Below are 26,287 nucleotides of genomic sequence, written 5' to 3' on the forward strand. Positions count from 1 at the left end.
GCTGAGATAATCCATCCCACCTCACAGGTGTACCACATCAAGATGCTCATCAGACACCATGATTAGTGCACAGGTGTACCTTACACTGCCCACAATAAAAAGCCACTCTGAAATGTGCAGTTTTGTCTCACAGCAAAATGCCACAGATGTCTCAAGCATTGAGGGAGTGTGCAATTGGCATGCTGACAGCAGGAATGTCAACCAGATCTGTTGCTCCTGCATTGAATGTTCATTTCTCCCCAATAAACCGTCTCCAAAGGCATTTCAGAGAATATGGCAGTACATCCAACCAGCCTCACAACCGCAGACCACGTGTAACCACACCAGCCCAGGACCTCCACATCCAGCAGGTTCACCTCCTGAGACCAGCCACTCAGACAGCTGCTGAAACACTTGGTTTGCTTAACCAAAGAATTTCTGCACAAACTGTCAGAAACGTCTCAGGGAAGCTCAACTGCATGCTCATCGTCCTCATCGGGGTCTTAACCTGACTCCAGATTGTCGCCGTAACAGACTTGAGTGGGCAAATGCTCACATTCAATGGCGTCTGGCACGTTGGAGAGACGTTCTCTTCACGGATGAATCTCGATTTACATTGTTCAGGGCAGGTGGCACACAGTGTGTGTGGCATTGTGTGGGTGAGTGCTTTGCTGATGTCAATGTTGTGGATTGAGTGGCCCATGGTGGTGGTGGGGTTATGGTATGGGCAGGCATCTGTTATGGACGAAGAACACAGGTGCATTTTTTTGATGGCATTTTGAATGCACAGAGAAACCATGATGAGATCCTGAGGCCCATTGTTGTGCCATACATCCATGAACATCACCTCATGTTCCAGCAAGATAATGCACGACCCCATGTTGCAAGGATCTGTACACAATTCTTGGAAGCTGAAAATGTCCCAGTTCTTGCATGGCCAGCATACTCATCAGACATGTCATCCATTGAGCATGTTTGGGATGTGCTTGACCGGCATATACGACAGCGTGTACCAGTTCCCACTAATAACCAGCAACTTGGCACAGCCATTGAAGAGGAGTGGACCAACATTCCACAGGCCACAACTGACAATTGCAGAATGTATGTGGGATCAAGAAGTGCCACAAAGTCCTTGAAACCACGGTCCTCCACAATAGAAAACGGCTGAGAGTCTTTCACTACCATCTCCACCAGAGTGACATCCAACTGTTGCTGCCAGCCAACTAGACAGAAACAAAGAAATAAACAAATTACATAAAATAAGGATTTATTTGAAATTTTGGGAAGATGAATCATCATGTCATAGAATATAGTGATGTTTCACCAATAATATAGCATACCTCTTCCTACTCCAGTGTTCTCCTGGGTAACACCAGAAGTAGCTGAAGCAGCTACAGAGGTTCTTTGACCGGAATGTTTGGCAGTGAAATGCCTCTTCACGGAAGAAGTATTGTTATGATACTTCAGCTCAGAAGTACACAAGCACTGAACCTGAAGAGAAAAATATTAGTTAAAAACTAAAACAAAATTTACTTTATGTAACATGTAAATTGCACATAGGCTACACTAATCGCATATATAACTGCAAAGTTACTTAAACATGAGCTTTAATTGACCATATTCTAGCGTACATATTTAGTGGCTGTTCATGTGACTTTTTTGCTTAGCCTACATCAGTGTTACCCAACCCTGGTCCTGGAGGACCCCTGCCCTGCATGTTTTAGATGTTACCCAACTCCAGCACACCTGGTTCAAATGATCAGCTTTGCTCGAGCCTGGTAACGAGCCATTCATTTGAATCAGGTGTGCTCCCTTAGAAATTGAGTATGTTGTTTAGGGCATTTCTTTATGGCCACCCCTTCCCTGTTTGCCATGTAAATGTTTGCGTATGCCGGTGCAAATTTTTTGCCCATCGCCGTTCCTTTGGTCTGGAGGAACCAGTGGTCATTGAACTGGAAGTCGTTTCGTGTGAGGCTTATGTGTAGCAGTTTAAGGATGTCCGTATCAGGTCTGTTTACCTGTGGATGTTTTTCCAGGATGTTCTTGATGGCCTGCATGCCCAGGTTTGTCTCTATGTTAGTATAGAGGCTTTTCACATCCATGGTGAAGAGGAAGCACGGTTCTTGTAATTGGAAGGATGTAACCTTTTGGACAAAGTCATCTGGGTTTATAACGTAGCTTGGGTGAAGGATGGACAGTGGGGTTAGGATGGAATCGAGGTATTCCGCCACCCCCTAGCTTTCACTCCTGCAGGCGGAGACTATTAGTCTGCCCACTGGGATCCTGTGTGGTACTGTCCATTTTTCAGGTGGTTTATGGATTTTGGAGAGGAGACAGAAGAATCGGGGTCTAGGTGTTGGTTGACCCTTCAGATAGGTGACTTGTTTTTTACTGAGGATGCGTCTATCCTGTAGAGCTGTTAGTATTTCTATGATCTGGATGGCTGCGTCCTTGCATAGGGGTGTTTCCAGTTTTTGGTAGTAATTTGAATCTGATAACTGTCTCATTGCTTCCTGGATGTAATCCGACCTGTCCATGATTATAGTGGCACTGCCCTTGTCTGCCGGTTTGATAATTATGGCCGTGTTGTTTTGTAATTTCTTGAGTGCTTTTTGTCCCCCTTCTGTAAAGCTGGGCTCATCCTGTAATTGTGGGAGTTTTGAGATGTCGTTGTCCTGCTCTATTAGGGTTAAAGGGTCGGGTGGCAACTCGTGTGCAGGTGGTTCCCACTGCGAAGGTGGGTTGAACTTGGTTGGGCTAGGTGTGGTTGTGTCCCCAAAGTGGGCCCTCAGTTTGAGGCATCTGTGATATTGAGTCATGTCCGCTTGCAGAAGCGGTCTTGTGTCTGTTTTGTGGCTGGGTGTTGGGACGAAGGTGAGGCCTTTCTTCAGAAGGGTGTATTGTTCTTTTGAGAGTGAGAAGCAGGTGGAAAGATTGATTATGTCTTTGTCCTGGTTTAAGTTGGTGTGTGTATGTTTTGGTGTCCCAGACAAAAAGACTCCCAGTGATTCCATATGTTTTTGCCGGTGTTTGGGTCCCAGTGTATTTTGTCTCTAGTTGTTTTGAAAATGACGTGCGGTAAACGCAATGAGTGGTGCCCTGTCAATACTATTTGGTGATTAAGTGTTCGTATGTTTGACCTAATTGTGTCTGGAAGAGAGTCCGCTGCATTAATTATTGGGACAAATATTTCTGAGTTAGGGAGGGTTCTTTTGGCTGCACTGATCATTCTCTCTAATTGTTTTTTTTTTTAGGAGGGTTGGGTTGTTCTTTGTTATTTATCCTGAAGGAGAGAATGATCTTAGTCACCTGTGGTGAGATGGGTGTATTGTATGTTAGTAAATGTGCGGCGTGTCCAAGGTTAGCCCCTGGATATGCATCTTCCTGTACATCCTCGTGGTGTATGAGGGGTAGACATGAAATGTTTGAGTCTCCGATTAAAAGTATTTAGCGAGTGGGTTTGAGGAACCAATTTTGATGTTTATTTCCGTAGTGGTTGTGTGACTGGAATCGATGTATGGTTGTTTGTTGGGGAGTGGAGGGTGTGTTGTTGTGTGTTTCTCTGTGAGTTATCGTTCCTGTGTTGTGATCCATCTTACGTCTGTTTAGGGTTATTCTTGGGGTGAGGAGTTTCATGTGTGGGAGAGGGTTGGTTGCTTTCTTCTCTGAGAACCAACAGCTTTAAATGATAAAGCCTGGTTGCTTGTATACACAGCAAGCCAGTTGAAAATGAATACTGATTACTGAACATCAATTCGACTATTAACCAATGTGTCTAAAACAGCGTGGTGTTGATGTTTGTAACATGAAGCTTAATGTCAGAGTTATACTGCCTCAGTGGCTGCATAGTTCACGTGCTGTGAAACCTCTGATAGTGGATTTGTGCAGTAGGCGCATATAATCAAACAAATGTCTTGACCTAAAATAACACACCCACCTTAAAAAAAAAGGGAAAAAGAGCACGAATCGGTGACTTGTTCAGGGGGGGCTCCTTCTTTGTCAGCTGGCCTAAAAAGATGAAAGACGTGAGCACAAGTTCACAAAAGTAAAACATACTCCCATCCCTGGTTTTGTGATCACCACAGGTTTTTTTTTTTTTTAATCATGTCAGTATTTTGAATATTTACCAACAAGAATAATTTTACAAAGATTCAAATTTACCGTCTGTGGGGGGCGAACTTGAGCACCTGCGCGATGCCGTCCTCGATTTCCGCCACCTTCCAGTTGGGGAAATTTTTCACACTGGCCGCTTAAGTAGAAGTAAAAGGAAATGTTAAGTTATACATCATTACTTTGTTGATCAAGCTTGGTATAAAGGTGATATGAACAAAGTAATGACACTTGCCTGTTATAATCCTGCATAAGTTGAGCTGCTGGAAGGCCTTCTTAGCTCTCCTTCCCCGCAGGCTGTACTGGCCCAGTACATCATTGGTTGCCACCCGACGCAGTATACGTTGTATGGCTGACCCGAGGTTGGACCCTCCCAAGGTCCCCAGGAATTGTTGCTGGAATAACAAAAATAGAATAAACACAATTAAGAGGGCCTTTATAATCTAACTTTGGAGAATACATCTGCTCAGTATCAGTGGGGACTTATAATAACCATTTTGTTCCTGCTCTCAGGATGAGAAAGACTCTGGTCCAGCTCCTCCAGCTCACTGACTGTCCTACAAACAGAAGTTCACAAATCTTCTCCCAGAGGAGCGGGTGCCTCGGACTCAGCTCTCGTGGTGTAAGAAAGGAAAGCAGCCTCTAACAAGTCTAGCTTCCTTAGGTTGCTTGGCAGGTGTGTTCCAAGCACTGTGGGACATTTGTGATGGAGTTCTTGTTAGTTTTTATACAGATGATAGTTTGCCTTTCTAACAACTGGATGTCTGTGATGTGCTCCTCTCCAGTCTGTCCAAACAAGATGCATCAGCGGGGTTCTGAAGCATTGCTGAAATTAAGAAAAGGGAAAAAAAGAAAATTAGTTCTCATCATCCTGAATATTTGCATTAAACTGAAAACCGATGTATAATGCAAAGCCCTCTTACCTTGAGGTAGGTCCAGAGTGAAATGGTTTGGTGAATGCCATGGGGTAGTGAGGGTGGCGTACACAGGTCTTGGGGCTAGTGGCATTGAATGATCTGAAAAGCAAGTGGATGGCCATTTATTTTCAGTTGAGCTTCTTACCTATCATAGCTGCAAAAAATCAATGCTGTTCTACTGTACCTTGAACTTGGTTTACAAATGTGTACTGTGGTGTACACGGTCTGGAATCGTTCCTGGTCTGCCAATCATGAGCCAGGTCTGGCTGGCTGGCAGCAGGCGTTGAAGGCGTTGGCTCATCTGAAAAGGAAATGGATATGAATTTAAGTCCGTTCATTTGTAGTGAGCTTCATTAACATGGATTTTTGCAACAAATGAACTTATTTTGTTATATTACCCAATTTCAAAACTTACATGAAGGTGGTAGAGGAAGATTTATCTGATTTCCTGAAAGAGAAGCATGGACACGGAAGGTCAGTAAGACAATAACACTGGTATTCATCATGAAGGTTAACTTCAAACAAGAAAATATGACTTGATTGTCAATTTTCTTATATGTGTGCACCACGCTCCACTTACCCACAGGGCTCCCAGGCTTCCGCATAGTCCTGGCTGTCTTTTTCTGCGGTGGCTCAGTATCTTCTGGAAAGAAAGACCATACAGTTTGTATTGATGGAAAAAGAAAGGCAAAGTAATGTAAAGGAGTAATGTAGCTGCACTGAAGAGGTCGTACCATCACTGGAGGAGTCGTTTTCAAAGCCCCTGGGCGGCCTGCGCTGCCTTGAAGTCGACGTGGCCACATCTTCTTCAGTTTCCAACCTGGAAAACTCTGGATAACTCTCTTCCACAGACAGATTTCCCTCAACGCACTGCCCACTGACGGAAAGGAGCGTACACCCATTTTTCAGGCGTACGCACGTTTAATAAATGAGGGCCATGGATACTGCTGGAGCTGTCTGCTCCTCTTAGCCCCCACCCTCCTGCCCATTCTCCTGCTCCCTCTCATGGACACTGCTGAAGCTGTCTGCTTCTCCTGGACTCCACCCCCCTGCTCACTCTCATCTTCACACCTGTTACCTGTTTGCTAATCACCTGCCAGTGTTTTACCCAGTTATTTGAAATGTTGATGTGTATGACTCGATGTATGAGTCAGGGTAGTATTGTGAGATTTCTGTGGGTCCCTGCTCATGTGGGAGTGGTGGGCAATGAAGAGGTTGATGCGTTAGCTAAGAGGGGTCTAAAGAAGGAGAGAGTAGAAATGGTTATTAGAATAAGCAAAACTGAGGCAAAGGGGATAATCTGGGAGAAGGCAAATCTGGGCCCTGTTCTACGAAGCAGGATTACTGCCTAGCGAGGTAGCTTTGAGGATAGGTTTCGAATACCCTGTTCTACGACACGGGATCACTCCTCAGCGAGGTTAGTGTCCATGGCAACATACCCTGAACGGCTAACCTGCTCCGGGGCAGGTTAGGTTCCAGATTGAACTCGCGGAGTATTAAAACCCCGCCCACTGACCAATGAGCCCTCACGAAAAAATGGCTTGTCCGTTCTTAGAGGATCCTGTGGACATCGGAGCCCGACCCACTCTCTTTTTGGGATGACCACCTTTATGAAAGTTACCGGTTTTCCAGGGAGGGGTTGGTAGTATATGACACTTTCTACAGGTAGTTAAAGGAAATGAAGAACTCTCATTGCCGTAATAAGATCTTTAATGCCAACACTTCTGTTCCATGACAATATTTTATTGCCCGTATTGTGACAGGAATTCATGTAGGGCTCATGTGGGCTACATATCACAAAAAATGTAAACACTATAGGAATGAACAAATGAATAAATTCATCTAAGAAATAAATTAGGTATGTTGCATGTTACAGTAAAAGTGCATGTTGAACAGTGCTATTTCAGGATGATAATGGCACAATTTTATTTTTTTTTTGCACTACACTTACGCATTTAGACTGTCAGCAATTTTCTGCCAGCACTCCTTCCGTGCTTTAGCAGCGGTGACGGTGTTGCTTTTAACGTTAATTACATGTTTCACCTCGTCATACTTCCTCATGATCACCTCCTGCTCCTCCTGTGTGAAGTATGCGCTCCTTCTCTCTCCGGCCTGCTCTGACGCTCCAGACTGCTCCATGTTCATGATTGGTCAGATGCAGAGGGCTCTGCCTTATATGCGTGCACGTGCTCATTGCCTAGCTGGATCCATTTATGAGGTTGATAACCAGCGTCGTAAAACCGTGTAGTGAGATCGCCGGCTACCGCGCTCAGTTCAGCGAGGTAGCTCCAAGGCTATCTCGCTAGGCTGAACTTGCTTTGTAGAACAGGGCCCAGGTGTGGCAGGCTAGATGGGATAAGGAAGTCAAGGGTCGGCACTTTTACCATATACAGCGTAGTATTAAATGACTGGGAGTTGGGAGTAGCAGCAGGAGAGTTAAAACAGTATGGAAGAGGCTTAGGTTGGGACATTGTGCACTGAATAAAACATTGAAGATGATAGGTAGGAACCAAACAGGGCTATGTGAGGGGTGCAGGGAGGAAGAAGAATCAGTGGAACATGTATTAATGTGGTGTAGGGCATATGAACAACATAGGAGAAAGTTGAAGGACAAGATGAGGAGTGTGGGGATTCTGGGATTTGAACTGAAGGATGTACTTGGTGAAGGTGGTGGCGCTACAGTAAAGATAGTGGTGGAGTTTCTAAAGAGCATTGGGATATATGGCAGATTATAAGATATTTCATTGTTTGTTTTAATTTATTTAGCATTGATATTTAGTTGTTTATCTATATTATATTACTTTGGTTGTTTAGTTCTTTATTCATGTATTTATTTTGTAAATTAAATATATAAATATTTTTCTATTTATTTTCTGAGGTCAAGGAATTGACAGGTAGGGTTCTTGGAGCCTGGCCCTCACCCGCGCCAGAAGGTGGCGGTAATGCCCGTTTAAATATGGCCAACCGCTGTTAAACACCAAGAAGAAGAAGAAGTGATTAACCTAGTCAGTTTCTGCTGTTGCTGCCAGTTCGTTTGTGCGTCTGGCTGCTTCGTTCCAGCCTTTTTGCATGTTCCAGCCTGATATGACCTCTGCCTATAATCTGTTTGGATTTTGCCTGCCGTTTTTGTAATCTTGCCTGGATTCACTCGGACTTTCTTGATTCTTGGAACACTGCCTATATATCTCGTTTTGGATTTTGCCTTTTGATTTTGCTCTTTTGACTGTAGGACTGTTTTTGGATTTTGGAAAGACTGTATTTGCCCTTTTTTGGCGGTGTGAATTAAAGACCTGTCTTTCCCCTGATTCCTGTCTTTGCATAACTCTGCACTTGGGTTCCTTCAGAACTGTGACACGTGGGATATACAAGACAAAAAAGGTTGGGAACCTCTGAATTAGAGGACCATCCAGTCCTGCCTGCTTTCCATCTGTCATTCCTTCAATAGCATGTCCAATTCCTTCCTTATTTTTTCCCAGTTCGAAGTCAGTCTATTATCATTAAAAAAAACAACCTGAAATACATTTCCTGTTAAAAAAAAAAAAAAAAGATTCAAATCACTTTAACATTTTCTTGTGTATCATATAAATCAGTGTTACTCAACCCTGGTCCTGGGGTACCCATGCTCTGCATGTTTTTTATGTTCCCGACTCCAACACACCTGATTCAAATGATCAGCTCATCATCAAGCTCTGCTCGAGCCTGATAATGAGCCATTCATTTGAATCAGGTGTGCTGGAGTGGGGTAACATCTAAAACATGCAGGGCAGGGGGTCCTCCTGGACCAGGGTTGGGTAACACTGGTATAAATTCTCCTGTTTGTCTCTAAAAGCATGATTCATGCCCTTTATCTTAACTGGGGTCTGTTTATAACTGATGTAATTGTTCATTATTTTGTTCCCAATTGCTTAATTTGCCATGCCATTAATTATTCAGCTTTATCTGTTTATAAAGCGTTTGTTTAAATCTGAGGAGGTGGAAGCTTCTCTGAAACTGAAAATTGTATCCAGCTCTTCAGAACTTTTCCATTTTTGGATCACTTTTTTCATAAACCATTACTTGAGTACATTTTATTTTCATTTCCAAATGCAGTTTCAATCAATCAATCAATTAATCAGTATGTCTTAATTAATGTAATGTATAATCAAAAACATCTCAGGATACTTTTCAAAAACATTAACAGTTCTAGACCTGTAAAATTACAGTTTTCCTCAGTTACTTTGGTTCATTTCTCAGATGAGAATTGAAATTCTCTAAACTACTTGTTCAATGTACATCATTGTGTCACTTGTACACGTAAAGAAAACAGTTTCTCATTTCTCTGAAGAAGTTGCAAATGCTTTGGGACATCCGTGAAAATGATTATGTACAATTCTCTGCTATTTCCTACTTTATCAACTACTTATGTCATGTTGATCAAAATGGATTTAAACAGGAAAATACTCCATGCACATCATAAAACAGGTGTGTAAGGAGAGAACTCAGAGTCCTACACACTGTGTGGCAACCATACATTAGAGCAAAACATCTGTAGGAACTGACTTAATTTTTCTAAAGTAGAGAGAAGGTTAGACAACTTTGGAAAATTATATTTATTCATGAGCACACATACTTAATGCAACCCTTGCATAAACCAGTGCCCCTGCTGGGCAAACCCATTAAAATCAAACTGAAAAAGGTGATGTCCATGAGTTGTGAGTGGTAAGTGGTGCAGCAGAATGCATACATTAAAACAAGGGTGTCCATTTGATTTAATAAAAATGACAGAGAACCAGCAGCTCTCACTGACATATTTATTAACCATGAAAGTAACATCTGTCAACTCTTTCTTTTAGTGCTTTCTGTAAAAATCCGTCAAAAAAAATCTGTTTGTGCTTAGTCCTCCGCGTTCCATCATCACTGACTGATAAGATCAAAGCTCACCAGTCCCTCAGTAGTCTCTGAACCCGGATGATCAGTGGTCACTTTTCTGCAGTGTTACGTGCTGCTTTAACATCAGCAAACGCTGCTTCTGACCAAGGAAAATGTTCTCCATTAGGGAGTGATATGAAGAAAAGTTGTCAGGATGTTTTTATGGCAGGATCAGGATCTATGGTGGCATATTGCATTCACTTAAAAATGAAAGAACAAAAGTTGTCCTGATTTTACAATATGCTATCATACAAACAGGGGCTTCTGAAAAGTTTTAATGGTTAGTCGAGCGAAGTGAGGCTGTAACCACCAAATACACACTTTTTACCTAAATAACAACAATTTGATGGATGATGACGACTCCCATAACATTGGCCTGAAAACAACCTTGGCTTTAAATCCACAAAGTAAAAACTGGATTTAGAATATCAGAAGCTGCTGGTGTTTCAGTGTAAAGTGTGACCCCGTTAACTGGTGACTCTCAGCCAACAATCACAGAGACATTCAGCTGAGAGTCAACAGTTAGCATATAAAGTATTTTAAAAAAAAAATAGACATCATCCTGCTATAGGCTCACAGTGAGGACGCCAAAAAACTGCTCCCCCTGGTGGTTGGCTGCAGTGCAGGTCAAAAACTCTCCCCAGTCATTCCAGATGAGATGTGGTCAAACTTTAAAAAAGAAATACACCTGGTTGAAATGTTTCGCACATCCATATGCTGTGGGGTATGAAGATATTATTGGGCTGCCTTGTCTTCAAGTCCTCTTTCTTCTGAAAAGTTTTTTTTTTTTTTCATGAGTCATTAGAGGTTTAAAAAGAGGCTTTACATCATGTTTATCGATGATTGACAGCTGAAGTTCTTGTGTCGTTCTTTTGGGGACTGTTAAATACGTATGGAGGAAGAGCCAAAGAGAGATAAGGCCCTTGAAAGAAAAAAAAATTATATATTTTAGAAACCTGGCTCCAATCATTTTCTTTCTGAGTCCCTCAGAACCTCTGCTGCCTAGACTCTGGCTGGACTCTGGTGGAGCCTGTGATGGCTGTCTTTTGGCTTTAGAACCGTACAGTGGTAAAAGGCAGAGCTATGATGTCCACTCTATAAACAGTCTATGAGTAAGCACGGTCGCTCTTCATGCCAAAACACCAGGGCCCGTATTCCTAAAGATTCTTAGTGCAAAGAGTTGCTCCTAGTGGCCAAATTCTAAGAAAATTCTTAGAATCTTGGTGTTTTCTTAGAATTTCTCCTAAAAATTAAGAGTAGATCCTTGTAAAGATAAAAGCTATTCCAAAAGAATCCTAGCTCCTAAAAGTGCTCTTAAGGTGAGATCTGTTAGGAGCAGGGAAGAGGACTTTTAAGCAGCTTAGGAGTTCCCTAAGCAGAGAACAAAATGGTGGAGGGAAGAGGCAGAAGAGATATACTGGACAACATTTGCAAGGCTCAACAGATTGCAGAACCTTTTGAGAGTGATGGTGACGAGGAGAGCGATGATGGTGAAGAAAACATTGACTTTCCACAGGGGAACTTGGCTCTGAACCCGGATGACTCACATTTTTCACAACATGATAAATCAATTTATTTAAAGACCTCAGCTAGAAGAATTGTTGAGTTTCTGCAGAATGTACAGAGCTTCAGCTTTATACAAGCAGCCTTTGAACAGTCCAGATGGCGTTTAGTGAGACCTCACAGACTTTTGGTTTGGTTTGGATTGTATGGGCAGAAATTGTAAATGCACACATCATTCAGAACATCAGCTAGTCTTTTTTTTTTTTTTTTTTATTAAATCTGGGTTTTATTAATAAAGCCCACGCAGGTATTAATTCATGAAAGTGTGCAGAGGGCAATGTGGGAGGGAGTTAGGAGAGAGAGTGGCAGAGACGCGCTGTGGGAGAGCACAGACTCTGAGTCCTGTAACCTCACCATCACTCACAGACGGAGATGAGAAGTTGCAGCACCGTCAGGAGGATTTCATGCCTACCACCCTGCAGCTGGACACTGATGCTCTGTGTTTGATATGGGCTCGGACTGTGAAAGTTACTACAGTAAAGAAAACGTGCTCGTGGAGAGTTTCACGTGTCCGAAGGCGGACAGTGACAGCACGGCACTTTTCTGCTGCGGATTCAGTGACTTGAAGTACTGTTGTGATGATCCGAACAGCTTTTTCCCCTACGAGTATGGATACATGTGGTGGTTAAGGTAAGAGCGGGGAGCTGCAGAGGGGGTACATCTGGCATGTGAAGGCACCTGTTCCCGTCTGTATGCATGTAGTCCTTGTGTAATCTGCAGAGCGTGCTGCGCCTCGCCAGGTCCGCTTTCTCCTGCAGCAGTAATCATCCTGGTTTATGATTTGCATGATGGGGCATCTAAGGCAGTGTGACCTTCAGAGGTTTGAAAGCATGCATGTGTTGGTGAAGAGAAACAAGATTCACTGTGCGTGGAGGAGTTCCTCATTAGGAGACAACCTGTTGACATTTGGCTGCTTCGGTCAGACTAATTGGCTGCCATGAGTGAAGAGCTGAAAGCAAATGGAGATGACTTTTGATTAAGAAAACTTCTCATGTACAGAGACACAGCTTTAGTCCGCGTGTGGGGGGATCAGAGCAGACTCTGTATGATGTGTTCTTGGTTTTGATCGCTGAACGGCCAAATATGACTCCTTCAATTGACAAAATACCACGAGAGATGATTCAGCAAGGCATAACTTCTTCATGTATGATGTACTGACACCTTAAAGAAGCTGAGAGGACTTTAAGTCTTCTTGAAAAACTCTCCCTTCTAGATATATGCCTGATCCTAATCCACACTTTGAAATATAATTATCGTCACCAACGTGGGTTTCTAGATGCAACTTCTTAGGTTCCCAATCGGGTCAAACAAGAACGGATTGACTTACAGCAGGTCAAAGTCTCTATAACAACACCACGCTGGCTGACAAAGTTTAGTAGGGAAAAAACTTGAGAGTCTATCAATAAAATGAAGAGTGAGGTCACGTTAGCTCTGCTTGGTAGATGACTGGCAGGACGTAACCAGGATTCACTATTTTGCAGACATGTCTTAGAGCAGCTGGCTGAGAGTTCTATAGCTGGCTACTAAACTACTGTAAGAACTGACAGTTAGTTTGATGTCACGTTAGCCTACAGATATGTTGTATCACTGGGCTGCTAGTAGCTCTACATTTAATCGGCTACTGATGCACTGTACAAACTTACAGCATTTGCTTGCTGTCTTGTTTCAAACAACAGTGCTATGTAACTGTACTGATAAATACCTTACCTCATTACGTTGTATCTGGTAAAAAGTTGGCATGAAAAAAAAAAAAAAAAAAAAAAAACCTGTTCCAAAACAAACACACGTAGTGTTCACATTTCTCCTCTTACTCACACACAGCAAGGTGCCACTCAGACGCGTTCACAAACATACAAACACGTGCGCATGTGCACAAACACATACCACACATACACAGACAATCACACTCAGTAAAGCGCACAGAGAGCTGGGAAAACCACTCTAGGGACATCCCCCACATCCTTCAAGGCTGTTAACTTTGGGAAAACACTGTTAAAGATCAACTCATTAGCTCAGTTCCATGACACTTTTCCCCAAAATTGAAGCCATTTTTATGTAGTATCGTTGAAGTTAAAGTACAGTTGGGCCTTGTCACTGTTTCCACTACGACTGGAATTGCACACAACTTGAGTAAAATCCTGCAAGATTCAATTTGCTGGAGAAGGAAGGAGGAGATGGTAGCCATGGATACCCCAAACATTTTAAGAGCTGGTCTGTCTTGTCAACAGACGAAGGCAGAGGGTGTCCTTTTGTCTTTCTACTGTGATAAGTGCCTCGATGGTTGTAGGTGTGTGTGTGTGTGTGTGTGTGTGTGTGTGTGTGTGTGTGTGAAAGAGAGAGAGAGAGAGAGAGAATAAAGCTGCCCAGGAGTGCAACCCCAGTAGCACTTGCAACAGGAAAAGGGTGAAGCTGAGTTTGATGTGTCCTGTCCAAACAGTATCATAAAGAACGAGTGAATATGTGAGTGTGTTTGTGTGTGGGCACTAGGGCTGGGGGTAAACAATTATTTTTAAAACGATTAATCGGGTGATTATTTTATTGATTAGTCAACTAATCTAACGATTAATTGGACGATTAGTCTAACGACTGTTTTTCTGTTGTTCAATTATTTCAAAACCATGATGTATCCAAATACATGCCAAAATGATCTCTCTCATAACAGAGTTCATTAAACAACACTGTTTTGCACAGCAAAATTCAAAATCTAGAATAAAATTATAAAAAAAAATAAAAAGGCCAGTCAGTTTACTCCTACAGTCCAATAGGGCTGCAACTAACGATTATTTTTAAAGTCGACTAATCTATTGATTATTTTTTGATTAGTCGATTAATCACGGTTATTTTGTGTTTTAACCTAATTTGGCCTTTAAAATGTGCAGACCTTTATAAATCAACCTGTGTGATACATTTTCACTGCATTTACCCAGAGTTAGGTTCTCACCTCTGATTGGTCAGCCCTGTGTCATGTTTGTTTGTTTGTCTTTATTTCATTCATGATGACATAAAAATATATAAGTACTATACAAAAAAAATAAAATAAATCTCAAACTGAATGAAGCAGGTAACAGGGAAATGAAGTTGTTGTTTGCAGTGTTGGTTGGAGAGACCGCTCATTAGTGACTTTGGGCTTGTTTTCTAATGTTTATTTGTTTATTGGGGCTTTGCTCTCTGTATGATCCCGCCTGACGCTCTCCCAGCTCTCCATGACAATGCGTTTAGTTTTGTTTCTCTACATGCGCTACTTCACTCATGCGCACTTCGCCCCTCCTCCTCCCCGCAGAGTGTTACCGGTGCAGTGTGAGCTTGAGAGTGAGAGCTGCATCAGATTAATGTCCTCTCTTTTCAAAAGTTAGGGGAGTTTGACACTAGTTTGTGACTCGGATCCTGAAAAGCTGTCTGTAACAGAGAGTGAAGGAGACTCTCTAAATCACGTTATCAGACGCTAAACTCCGGGAGCTGTCAGGCTGTCCAAACTGGAGATGCAGAGCCTCCGTCAGCGCACAGCGCTCTCTGGAAGTGAAGGTTTTTCCTCATCAATATTCCTCACGTATGAACTTTGTGATCTTTTCCCAAAAAAGTATCCAATAACACAGCACCTCTTGCTGTGAACTGATGTTACAAATTAGTATTACCCCCTGGTATTTGGTTTCACTAGGTGACAACGACAATGAAAACAATAATACGACGCGTCGACTATTAGAATTTGCGTCAATTAATTTCTATCGTCGACTAATCGTTGCAGCCCTAGTGGGCACACACCGTTAGCTGCTGGTGATAGACGCTCTGTGACACAGCTAATTAAGGAAGTAGAAGAAGCACTCTAAGTACATTTTCAGTAGGGATGAACGATTTGGGAAAATAATCTAATTGCGATAATTTTGTACCAATATTGCAGTTGCAACGTAGCATGTAAATTTTTGGGGGGAGGACGTTGATCCTCTTCATTATTCACTTAACACGAGCAATAAATCATTCTATCTTATGACCAACACAACTAACAATACTGTCAACCTATAAACAATTTTTTCCTGCACTTTTTAATTGAAAAAGAAAAAGGAACACTGAAATTTTACCAACTTCAAGTTGTCAGTCAGAGTAACAAACCAAACAGAATGAAGAAACAGGAGTATGGCTCTGCCAGCTACAATCATTCAACTAGATTGATCTATTTAGCTCACTGCTTTTTGTTTCAGCACCGCAGACAGCGCTCGTTGTTCATTCACACAACCAATGGGCATGAGGCTGGGGGGGTCAGGGGGTTGTGGACACCAGTGCATGTTAAACTGGGGGTCATGACTTAAAAAGTGTTTTTTTATCTCATCTGAGGTTAGATTTTAGTAATAACATCATGTAGAAGTCCAATCAGCTTTTCATCAACAGTGTCTGCATCCTGGTACCACATTGGTGAATCCCTCACAGGAGATATTCCTGCTTTTGCAAAAGTTGAACTAGTTGAAAGGCAGGTCACGAGCCTGAACCCATCTGCATGGATTAGCTGCCAAAGGTGCACTCCAGTGGTTCTGGTCACTTCTAGGACCTGTCACCTTGTACCTGATGTAAGCAAATAGATTTTTCTTTTTAATTCTTCATTAACTTTGTTTCTGAAATATGTAAAGTCTCTTTTCCTCCACAAAACGTGATGAAACATAGTTGTTTCTGAGTGCACTTCTAATAGGAAAGTTTGGTTTAAAGCTCAGGACTAGACAGATCATTTCTTATTCCCTCTTATCCTTGCACTGCTCTGTCATGTCAAGTTGTTATCAAATATGTCTCTAGGATGACTGTTGCTTGTGAGGTGAAATCAAAGCAGAAAACTCGGAGAGTTCACCATCAATACTTACTAAGGGATCTTATTCTTCAGAGGTAGCACATAAAATCGTTTTCAGTGAGGTGTTATAATGGTTTTGATTTCATAACATACTTGATTTTATATCACTCTGCTGCAACTGTGGAAAGACTGCCTTTACCTTACGAAACTCTCTCGCTTTAGTCACATCACAGACACATCCTAGGAAGATGGGAACTATCACTTTGCAGGCTCAAAGACTCTTTGGAGAGTCTGATTTCTTATTGGCTCTCATTCCGAGCGTATCTGGCTGTTTCTGAAAAACTACAAAACAACAGAAGCTGTCAATCATTGTTAAAAGTGGCATAAAACCCTGTTTTTAACCTCTGATTACTAATGAAAAGAAACTTTTCAAAAGTAAGAGAACCTGAACACATCAAAGCCCAGTAATATTTTCAAATCACCACAGCATACACTCAAAAGAATCAACATGGGTGTTTGTTCAATCAGCAAGTAAGACATGTAGCTTCAACTTGATTATTTCATGTTTGGTGGTTAAACATGATTAAACCATGTTTTTTCTGTCTCTGATGAAGGTCACACTGAACAAAACGTTACATGAATACAAAATAATAGAGAGTGATACAGTGCGCAGGAAGTTTTCTTTGATTTTGTGACACGGGCTGTTTTCGAATTCGCCTACTACATACTGCGTATGTAAGTAGTATGTAGTAGGCACTGCCTACTACATACTACTTTCATCAGCAGTATGTAGTATGACTGTTCAGTTGGGTTAATTTTGGTAGTATGCTACGCTGGTTTTCAGTTGGAAGAAAACGGAAGTTGGCTACGGCTGATTTTTTTTCCCAAAAAAACTTTATTGGAAATGTACAAAATAAACAAACCACGAGTAACTTATCTGCAAATATATTGCCAGAGAGAGCATTTTATATGAACTTTCAGTGGTGGAGATGATGAGGATTTAAAGATAAAAAAGAAATGGCTCTTACATTTATATTCCTCTGCTACTCCGGTGGTTGTTGTTGCTCCCCTCTCTGCCATTTTCACTTCTGATATGGGACCAGGCGCGTTGCATTGTGGGTAACAGTAAGCTAAGCAGACTGGTCCGATGCATACTGTGGATTTTTCCAGATTCAGTATGTCATCCGGGTGTTTTTCTCATACCACAACGCATACTGCATAATACATTTTGGTCGGATCAGTAGGCACTGCTAGTATAGTATGCAAATTCGAAAACGGACACGTTTTGGGTTACGCCCTCTTCCTACGCACCTGTGCCTTCAGGTGTGCTGTGATTCTCATTCATATTTACTGCAATGAAAAAAATTTAGTAATTCAAACAGAGTTCACTTTACTTGGACTTTATTTTCATGTCAAAAAATGAGTCAGTGTTTAAACAGAGAAGAATTTTGCTTGATCAAACATAAATAAATGATGCAAGAAGTTGCCTTCATTTTTTAAAGCAGATGTAGCAGAATATTTTTATGAGTGTGCAGATGTGAGAAATATTTGTATGAGGTGTATTATTTTTTTAGTTTGACCACAGCTCATCTGAAATGGCTGGGGAGATGGATTTTCATACTGCAGCAAGCCACCAGGGGGAGGAGTTTTTGTGGCACCCTCATTATGAGTCGAGCAAGAGGACGTCCACTTTTTTATGGTCTATGGTGTGAATGGCTGTTTCCCACAGCCCAGGTACCTTGCCTTGCCTTGGTCTGATGTGGGCGTGGGGTGGGCGTGGGCAGGCATCCACATCATCAGATGCTGCCTAAGTGCTGTTCCAATGTTCATGTCCTCCGGAGGCATATGTCCTCGGTTTGGTTAGCATGTGGCTAATTGACCAAGGATACACAGGTGTATCCTTCGTAGCCTTGCCACCGCTATAAATACCCAACATGCAATGCGTGAATCTACGAAAAATGAAAAAATGGAAGGAAAAGACGCACCAGCAGAGGCGCGTGGTAAATTCCAATTCAAATATAAGCAACAAAATACACCTCTGAAAATAACAACTTATACCATGTGCAACACTCGACTCTTTTGTGTGTCACTCATGTAACTATAATTACTGAGAAGCTGCACCTGCAGAGTGTCAATGATGTGACAATAAAAAAGCAAAGAGCGTACAAGCTATGACAATATTTGTAGCCGCTTGAGCATATGGTCTACTCCCATGTTTGTATTTAACTTTCCAAGCACTGTTCACAGTGCAACACATGTTATGTGAGACAATGTAACTCCAATTACATATACATTTGTGAGAGGAATCTGATGGTAAAAAATATGCCTTTGTAGGCTGTTCCATTAGCATCTCCTTTTGAGCAGAGGCAGGACACTTGCCTTGGATTGGAAGGAAGTGGCTTCGAAGGCACTGCCTTCCAAGGCAAGGCAAGGCAAGGTACCCAATGTGTCTCTGTCAGCTTCCGGTGTTTCAGTTTAAGGAGTGACCCTGTAAACTAGAGACCTTCAGCTGAACATGTCAGTGGAAATCCAGTTTGCAACACCTGTTCAACTACAGAAGAAGTCTTCAGAAATGCATATTGTACATGTGTTATAATCTCCTTATTCGATCAGTGTTTATTGATGACTAATGGGCGATCTTTTCAGGGTAGAATCATTTCTCAAACAAAAGGTTGAGAGTTCAATCCCAGACACATGCCGAAGTGTCCTTGACACTGAACCCCAAATTGCTCCGACTGTTGGTCAGTGATATCTGGATGGGCACGAATGTGTTAGCTAAAACTGATAGTTCCACAGTAAAAGTCTGTATGTTTGTGAATGGGCATGGTTAGGTGAGTGGTCAGAAAGGCCACTACAGTGCTTTATACTCACAGGCCTCTTTATTAGGTACATCTTGCTACTACCGGGTTGGACCCCCTTTTGCCTTCAGAACTGCCTTAATCTTTAGTGGCATAGATTAAGCAAGGCATTCCTCAGAGAGTTTGGTCCATATTGACATGATAGCATCACACAGTTGATGCAGATTTGTCGGCTGAAAATCCATGATGCCAATTTTTCCGTTCCCCCACATTCCAGAGGTGCTGTATTGGATTGAGATCTAGTGACTGTGGAGGACATTTGAGTACAGTAAACTCATTGTCATGTTGAAGGAAGCAGTCTGAGATGATTCCAGCTTTATGACATGGAGCGTTATCCTGCTGGAAGTAGCCATCAGAAGATGGGTACACTGTGCTCATAAAGGGATGGACATGGTCAGCAGCAATACTCAGGTAGGCTGTGGACTTTAAATCATGCTCAGTTGGTACTAAGGTGCCCACGGTGAGCCAAGAAAATATCCCCCACACCATTACACCACCAGCAGCAGCCTGAACTGTTGATACAAGGCAGGGTGGATCCATGCTTCTATGTTACTGACGGCAAATTCTGACCCTACCATCTGAATGTGGAGCAGAAATCCAGACTCATCAAACCAGGCAACATTTTTCCAATCTTTTATTGTCCAGTTTTGGTGTTGCTGTGTGAATTGTAGCCTCAGTTTCCTGTTCTTAGCTGACAGGAGGGTCACCAGGTGTGGTCTTCTGATGCTGTAGCCCATCTGCCTCAAGGTTGGACGTGTTGTGGGTTCTGAGATGCTCTTCTGCAGACCTCGGTTGTAACAAGTGGTTATTTGAGCTACTGTTGCCTTTCTATCAGTTCTAAATTTGCGTTAAAGAGCAGTTGGACAGGTGTGCCTAATAAAGTGGCCAGTGAGTGTATAAGTACTGCTTACCATTTGAAACAGTTGAGAGGGATGCATCAACTAACAGGCTCATTAAGCTGAAACAACAGTCACTCTCTGTCATCTCCTTGCTTTAGACAGCAGCTAAACTGGTGCTTCACCAGTTGAAGCTGTTTCAGGCTTTGTCAAACACTTTAGATCCGTGAAGACTTTATTACCTCTTGTCCTCTAGAGTGTCAATGATTCTATCTGCAGTGAAATAAACCACCATCAAAACCAGCTCAGGCTGAATGTCCTCTATGCTAACAGGCTAACGGTGGTGCTGCACGCTATGATGCCAGCCTTTCTTGTCATTTCATTTTTGCTGAACTGCCTTTGTCATCAACTTACTGACCTGGTAGTGTGTTGATTTCTGATTTGTACAATTTAGCTGGCCTGAACTGGAAACACAGACAGAAAATGTGCCAAAGGAAGTTAAATGGTTCTTGAATCTTTTGGTTACATATGGTTGGTTACATATTTCCCATGTGTCTATTTTGTTTATTTGTTTCTATAGGAATTTTATAAAGTGTGTCGTAGCACATGCCACAGGGCTGTCCTCATATCATTACATTGTGGACATTTAAAGTTGCTCAGAGGAGGATCTGTTTTAACGTGACTGCCTCACCACCTTCTGGCCCTGAAGTCTCACGCACTGTCATTAAGATATGGCTTTTAACCAGGTGTTGGTTTGTTATGGAACACATTTGCTTTGCTTGAGTCAACTTTTTACTGGATACAGCTTGAGGAGGAAAGGAATTTATCAGTACAGTTATGTAGCTCTGTTGTTTGAAACATGACAACAAGCAAACGTAAGTTTGTACCGTGTGTCAGTAGCCGGCCACTAGTAGCGCTACCCACAGCCCGGTGCGACAACGTATCTGTAGGCTAATGTGAAAACAAGTTAACACTGTCAGTTTGTAAGTAGTTTAGTAGCTGTTTATATTCAGCGCAGCTGGCAGCCTGGTGCTCTGAGACGTGTCTGTAATGTGTAACATTGGTGAATCCTGGTTAAGTCCTGCCAGTCATTTGAGCAACAATCAGAGCTAACGTAACCTCACTCTTCATTTTATTGATAGACTCAAGTTTAAACAGATCACTGCAGAAAACCTGCTGCATGTGGGTTGGAATGAACATTAGCGCAAACAGTTTAGCCTCTGTGTTAACCTTTAGCTTGTGCTCTATCTCTCTCCTGTTTCTCTTTCTTCTGCTCTTCTGTCCTTTTTTCCAGTTAGGCTCCAGTGTCCACCATCACAACAAAATTAATCACAGAAATCGTTTTCAGCAGAGAAAAACACAGATCTCTCTTCTCACTACTAAACTTAATCCACCGGTGTGGTGTTGTCATAGAGACTTAGACGTGCGTAAATCAATGCGGTCCTGCTCAACTCCATCAGGAACCTACATAGTATACGCTACTAAGCATTTAGGAACAACCTATATTGGCGTCAATAAATTCATTTGAAAATGTGGATTTATTAGGCATATATCTAGAGGGATTTTTTTTGTTAGATCACTTAGAAACTCCTCACAGGGACTTTAAGTCAAAGGTTTACAGAAGTTTCCACCTTGTCAGGGAGACTGTTTTCCTCACTCTGCAGAGCAGTTTTGATGAAAAAGCTCTGACTTTCAGTGTGTAACTGAGGGAGACCAGCCTGCAGGGAGCTGAGGTTCCAGAGATTAGAAGCCCACCGGACTGGACAAAATCCTTGGCATCGAAACAATTGTTGGTCAGGTTGCTGGGTTGATTGCATTTCCAGTGGAGGCTAGGTGAGGCCATGCTTGCACCCTCACAGTTACACCCTCTGTCTGGATCAGAAATTACGAGACATGGTCTGTGTTTGCTGTTGTCTGTGAATCTCTTGTTGAAGTATCAGAATGCAACTCACTTTAAATGCCACCACACGTCGCCGTAGGAGTTAAGCTCTGGAGTAGTTAGCCCAGCTCTGACCATCCTGTGTTATTATCCATCATTATCTGTAATGAGAAATTCTACTTTGATGGTTTCACTGAAGGGTTTCCTGTCTCTAAAGTAGCCGAGTAGATACTTACAATAAGACTCCTGCAACCTGCACACACAAAAACAACTGTTTTTCATAGAAAAGCTCATGTTTTAATCAGTTTGGATTTGTTCCCGTGTAATTTATGGCCTTGTTTCAGCCGAATAAAAGATTCAGGCTTCTGGAGTGGGGTTTCCTTTAATTACATCCCAACCGTCGATATTGTGCTGCATCTCACTTGAAATGAGCCAATCACAATCTGTAATATTCACAGGAAAAAAAAGCATGCATAAATCAACCCCAGCAGCGTTGTTGTTTTAATGAAACCTCATATTCTGACACAATCTGTCGAACTCATAGCAGGTTTTCCATTAGCCAAATGTGCAGCAGCTGAAAAAACAGACGCAGCCTGAAAAGAAGGATGTTCAGTCGCGTTGTCCGGATGATTCAGGGACACAGGTCACTGTCACATGCTCCTGCTTTCTAGCATTCCAGCTTATCATGGATGTGAATGAAACATCCACCTCCACCTATGAGGAGGAGTTCTCTTCATAACTGAGGGTGGACAGGCAGGCAGATGTTGCCTGGCAAACAAATTGGATTAATTCAATGACTGTGCAGTTTCCCAGAACAGTTGTTTAGACCTCCGTTGTGGTTCAGATTGTGTGATCTATTCAGTAACAAAATATTAAGGTCTGGACTAAAGCCGTGGTCTGAAACATGAGCAGCTGGTTATTTTTGAAAACAAGGGAGACAGACTTTGCTTCCCTCAAGAGAATTTAATCTACAGGACTAACAAAGAATAATAATTGCTTAATTTTTTTTGCAAATTTGTGTCACCTCGTGGGTAGACTAGGACCTGTATCACTCTTTTCTGTTGATTAGCAAGTACCTCCTCACAACAAATACTCTTTTTTACAAAAGTTTAAAATCAATTGATCTGTGATTTTTTGCCAGCAATCCCTCCGGCTTCTCGCAGTCGCAGTCGTGTTGCTCCTGGCCTGGTTAATATTGCGGTACTCCTTGTATTTTTACAGGATTATTTGCTGCTCCTCTGCCGTAAAGTAGGCTGCTCTCTTCTCCATTGTGGACAATGCTCCGGGGCCGCTAACCACGCCCATTTAATGTGTGCGCACAGAGATCCCAGCCGGATTCACTTATGGAGTTGATAACGAGCTTCATAGTACAGCAGATCTGGATGACAGAGATCTGGTGAAGTTCAGTGAGTTGTGTAGAGTTATTCTGGGTGACTTAATCCAGCTTCGTAGAACAGGCCCCAGGTCTCCCTTTCCAGATAAAAGTTTTAAGTAAGAAATTTGGCCGTTGCGGGTTGAGATCCTAAATTTATTCCACAGGTTTTAATGAGAGGAGAGAGGTACGTATCTGGAAGAAGGGTGGAACGTGTCCCCACCCCTCTGCTTTCATCCAAGGCTTTCCCATCTTGCACTGTACGCCTTATTGTTGCCTCTCATGTGGCGACCGATCTTCCCAAGCAGCAGCAGCAGCGCCTCCCCGAATCAGCAGCAGGTAAGCCTGCCCTTTCCGAATCACTCCTTCGAATCGCTCCTTCTGCACCTGTACAGGGTGCCTTCTTGCTGTTACAGCTGATCGATCAGCACCTCACCAGCAGCGTTCACCAACAGCTTTCTTCCCCTGAAGCGTCACTCCAAAAACAGCTCCACGACAGTGTTTTGCCTGAGTGTCTGCCCTGTCAGCTCAGCTTAGCTCTGCCTTCCCCCCTACATCTGCTGCCTCCTGAAACTAAAGAGAGGACAGGGACCCAAACTACCCACACCTGTGCACCCATTACACCCATGCTGCATGTTGAGAGAGAGAGAGATGGTGATTAGCGCCAAGTAGGCACACCTGTGCACCCACGACCACACCCACACACACACACACACACCTCGCTCATCACCCAGTGACATTTGCCCAAGGCCTGTGTGTTTGTGTGTGCTGGTTAAATTTCCTTTAAATAATTCCCCTATCACCAGACATTGCACTAGATCAGTGGTTTTCAAAGTGCGAGGCGCACATCCCCTGGGGGGAGTTCCAGGGGAGGCGTGAAAAGAGGGGAAAAAAAACAAAGCAAAAAAAAAAAAAATTTTTAAAAAAGATGTCTGAACTGGCACTGAGTGCAAAAAGTATGGAAACAAGTGCGCCTTGGTTTCATCATCACTTTCCCTGACGCTGTCCGCCATACGGCGTGCTCGTCTCCATGTGTGCGTGCACACGCGTATATGTGTCTTTGGCTCAATCTCAAACTGCCCCCTACGCACTCCCCCTACACACTAACCCTCCGTTTGTGCGTTCTCGCAGAGGGTCCACCACATTAAGGGCTGTCCCAAACCACGTAGTGCGGAGGAGGAGTGGACTGTTTAGCCGTTGAAAAGATTTTCATTTCACACACACAAGAGGCAGGGGAGCAGGTATCTGCCCTGTCCCAATGAGATCCATGTGTGCCACTGTTATCTCCGTGTCAATCTAAACCTCATTTTGGAAACATACAGCTGTTATAAACCCTGCCCAGTGATCCTTGCGACTCTCAATCTGTGCCTCAGTGTAAAAGTCATCGTGTTGTAAATCGGCACTACCTCCGCTGCAGAGCCACAGCTGACTACGAGGTGCTCGCCGCTTAGTGTATCAGTCCGCGCGCAGCGTGCCAGATATAAACAAACGCAGGTAGTCTGCCAGGTTGAAGAGACACGATGAGAACTAGAGCCTTATTTAGCGGTGTTTTTGTGTGAAAGTAACGCGCTGAAAATTCTCTAAATAAAGCGTGAATGCAGACCTATATCAGAGTTTTTTGGTGGGAGTCTGTTTATTTGTGTTTTTGGTCAAGTAAAATATGGCCCCGTCTGAGTGCAGAGGAAACCGGCAGAGGAGCAGGGAGGGGGTGTTTGGTGCGTGCGCCCTGGGCTTCTGCTGCACAAAATCACTGCTGTAGGGGTAATTTCTGCCCTAAACCTTGTGATAGGACCCAACTTGTTCCATCCTGGAGTATCACTTTAAAAGCCTGACAAAATCAGGGAATGTTCATGTTTTTGACTCTAAACAGTTATGGACAGGCCACGACAGTACCCCTGAGGTTTGCAAGACCAGCACAAAGGGTTAAAATGTCATCTGGCATGTCAGCTTGGCTGATGGGTATGACAGTGTTCAGTATCAGAAAGGCTTTAAGCAGAACTACAACTTGTTCCACATGTATGCCGACTTGACAACTGACGTGAAGTGATAACACAAGAACCAGGCTGCTGAGATTTCCCCTTTGTGAAACTTGGGATTCTTAATGTTGCTCCAGCTCCTGTGCCAGTGTGCCAGTTCCTCTCTAACAAGGAAGCCTCTATCTGCAAGAAACTCGTCACCATGCTCAAGTTTACCCAAAAAGCCATAATATAAAGTTATTACCTTGTCAGAGGCACGACCACCCCACCCACTAGATAAAAAAGATGTAGCTCCTGCTGGTGTGATTCCAATTTGATATTTAATTGTGTTTTGGTGCTTATACACTTTGGCATGTTTGCTCTCACTGTATCCCTACAAGGCCACATTATCAGAAGTTTCAGTACTGAGGATAACATAGGTATCTTAATATTTTGATACAGTTGAGAATGGAAGCCCAAATCTGTAGACAGGCCCCTGTTAGTGAGTCCAAGTCTGACCTTCATTAAAAACAAAAGGAGGTGGTTCTCCCAACTTAACCCACCACAAATGTGCTTCTTTTGACAATGTCCAGCAGCCATGTAAACATTTGTAATGATTGTAAAACAGCTTTCAGAGCTTCATAGTCATCTCTCAGCTGGTTGTACTGCAGATGGAGTTGATACATATCTTTGCTGGACACAAACTCAAAATTATCTACAACCAAAAAAAAGAAAAGATAAATTAACTCATGCGCAACACATCAGCTTTCAAACAGACATGCATACAACACACAGAATAGTTGTCTGTTTCAGTATCACTCTACTCACACGACCACCAAGCAAGCAAGCAACACTAGAACACAATCAGTTAAGTGACTATACCTTCAGATCAATCTAGAAGATCTGCCTCAGGCTCGCTTCTGCACTACCCTTATCTTCATTCCATTTTTTCTTTCTGTCATATCTAGAATAAACAATAGAGTACAGTCAAGTAATAAAAAATATATATTATTAAATATTATTATCACATTATGAATATGCAATAACGCAATAGAGACGACCGTACAAATAAATCTTATTTGCTCAGATAGTTAACAAGCTAACTCAGAAAATACATTACATGATACCAACCTTGCCACCTT

The 26,287-nt window shown here is 42.6% G+C and overlaps 1 protein-coding gene across 1 annotated transcript in view; it reads left to right on the forward strand.

Annotated features, from left to right (window-relative positions):
* The first annotated feature begins 11,836 nt into the window (after positions 1–11,836).
* The window catches only part of LOC141789437 (protein shisa-like-2A), a 31,250-nt gene continuing 16,799 nt past the window's right edge, over positions 11,837–26,287 (forward strand). The window contains exon 1 of the mRNA XM_074668834.1: positions 11,837–12,107. Within this exon, the coding sequence (XP_074524935.1) occupies positions 11,926–12,107 (182 nt within the window). The 5' untranslated portion in view covers positions 11,837–11,925. The remainder of the gene's footprint in view (positions 12,108–26,287) is intronic.

This window comes from Halichoeres trimaculatus, unplaced genomic scaffold (genome assembly GCF_033239565.1).
Source record: "Halichoeres trimaculatus isolate MK-OKI-2021-1 unplaced genomic scaffold, fHalTri1.1 fHalTri1_scaffold_4, whole genome shotgun sequence".
NCBI lineage: Eukaryota > Metazoa > Chordata > Actinopteri > Labriformes > Labridae > Halichoeres > Halichoeres trimaculatus.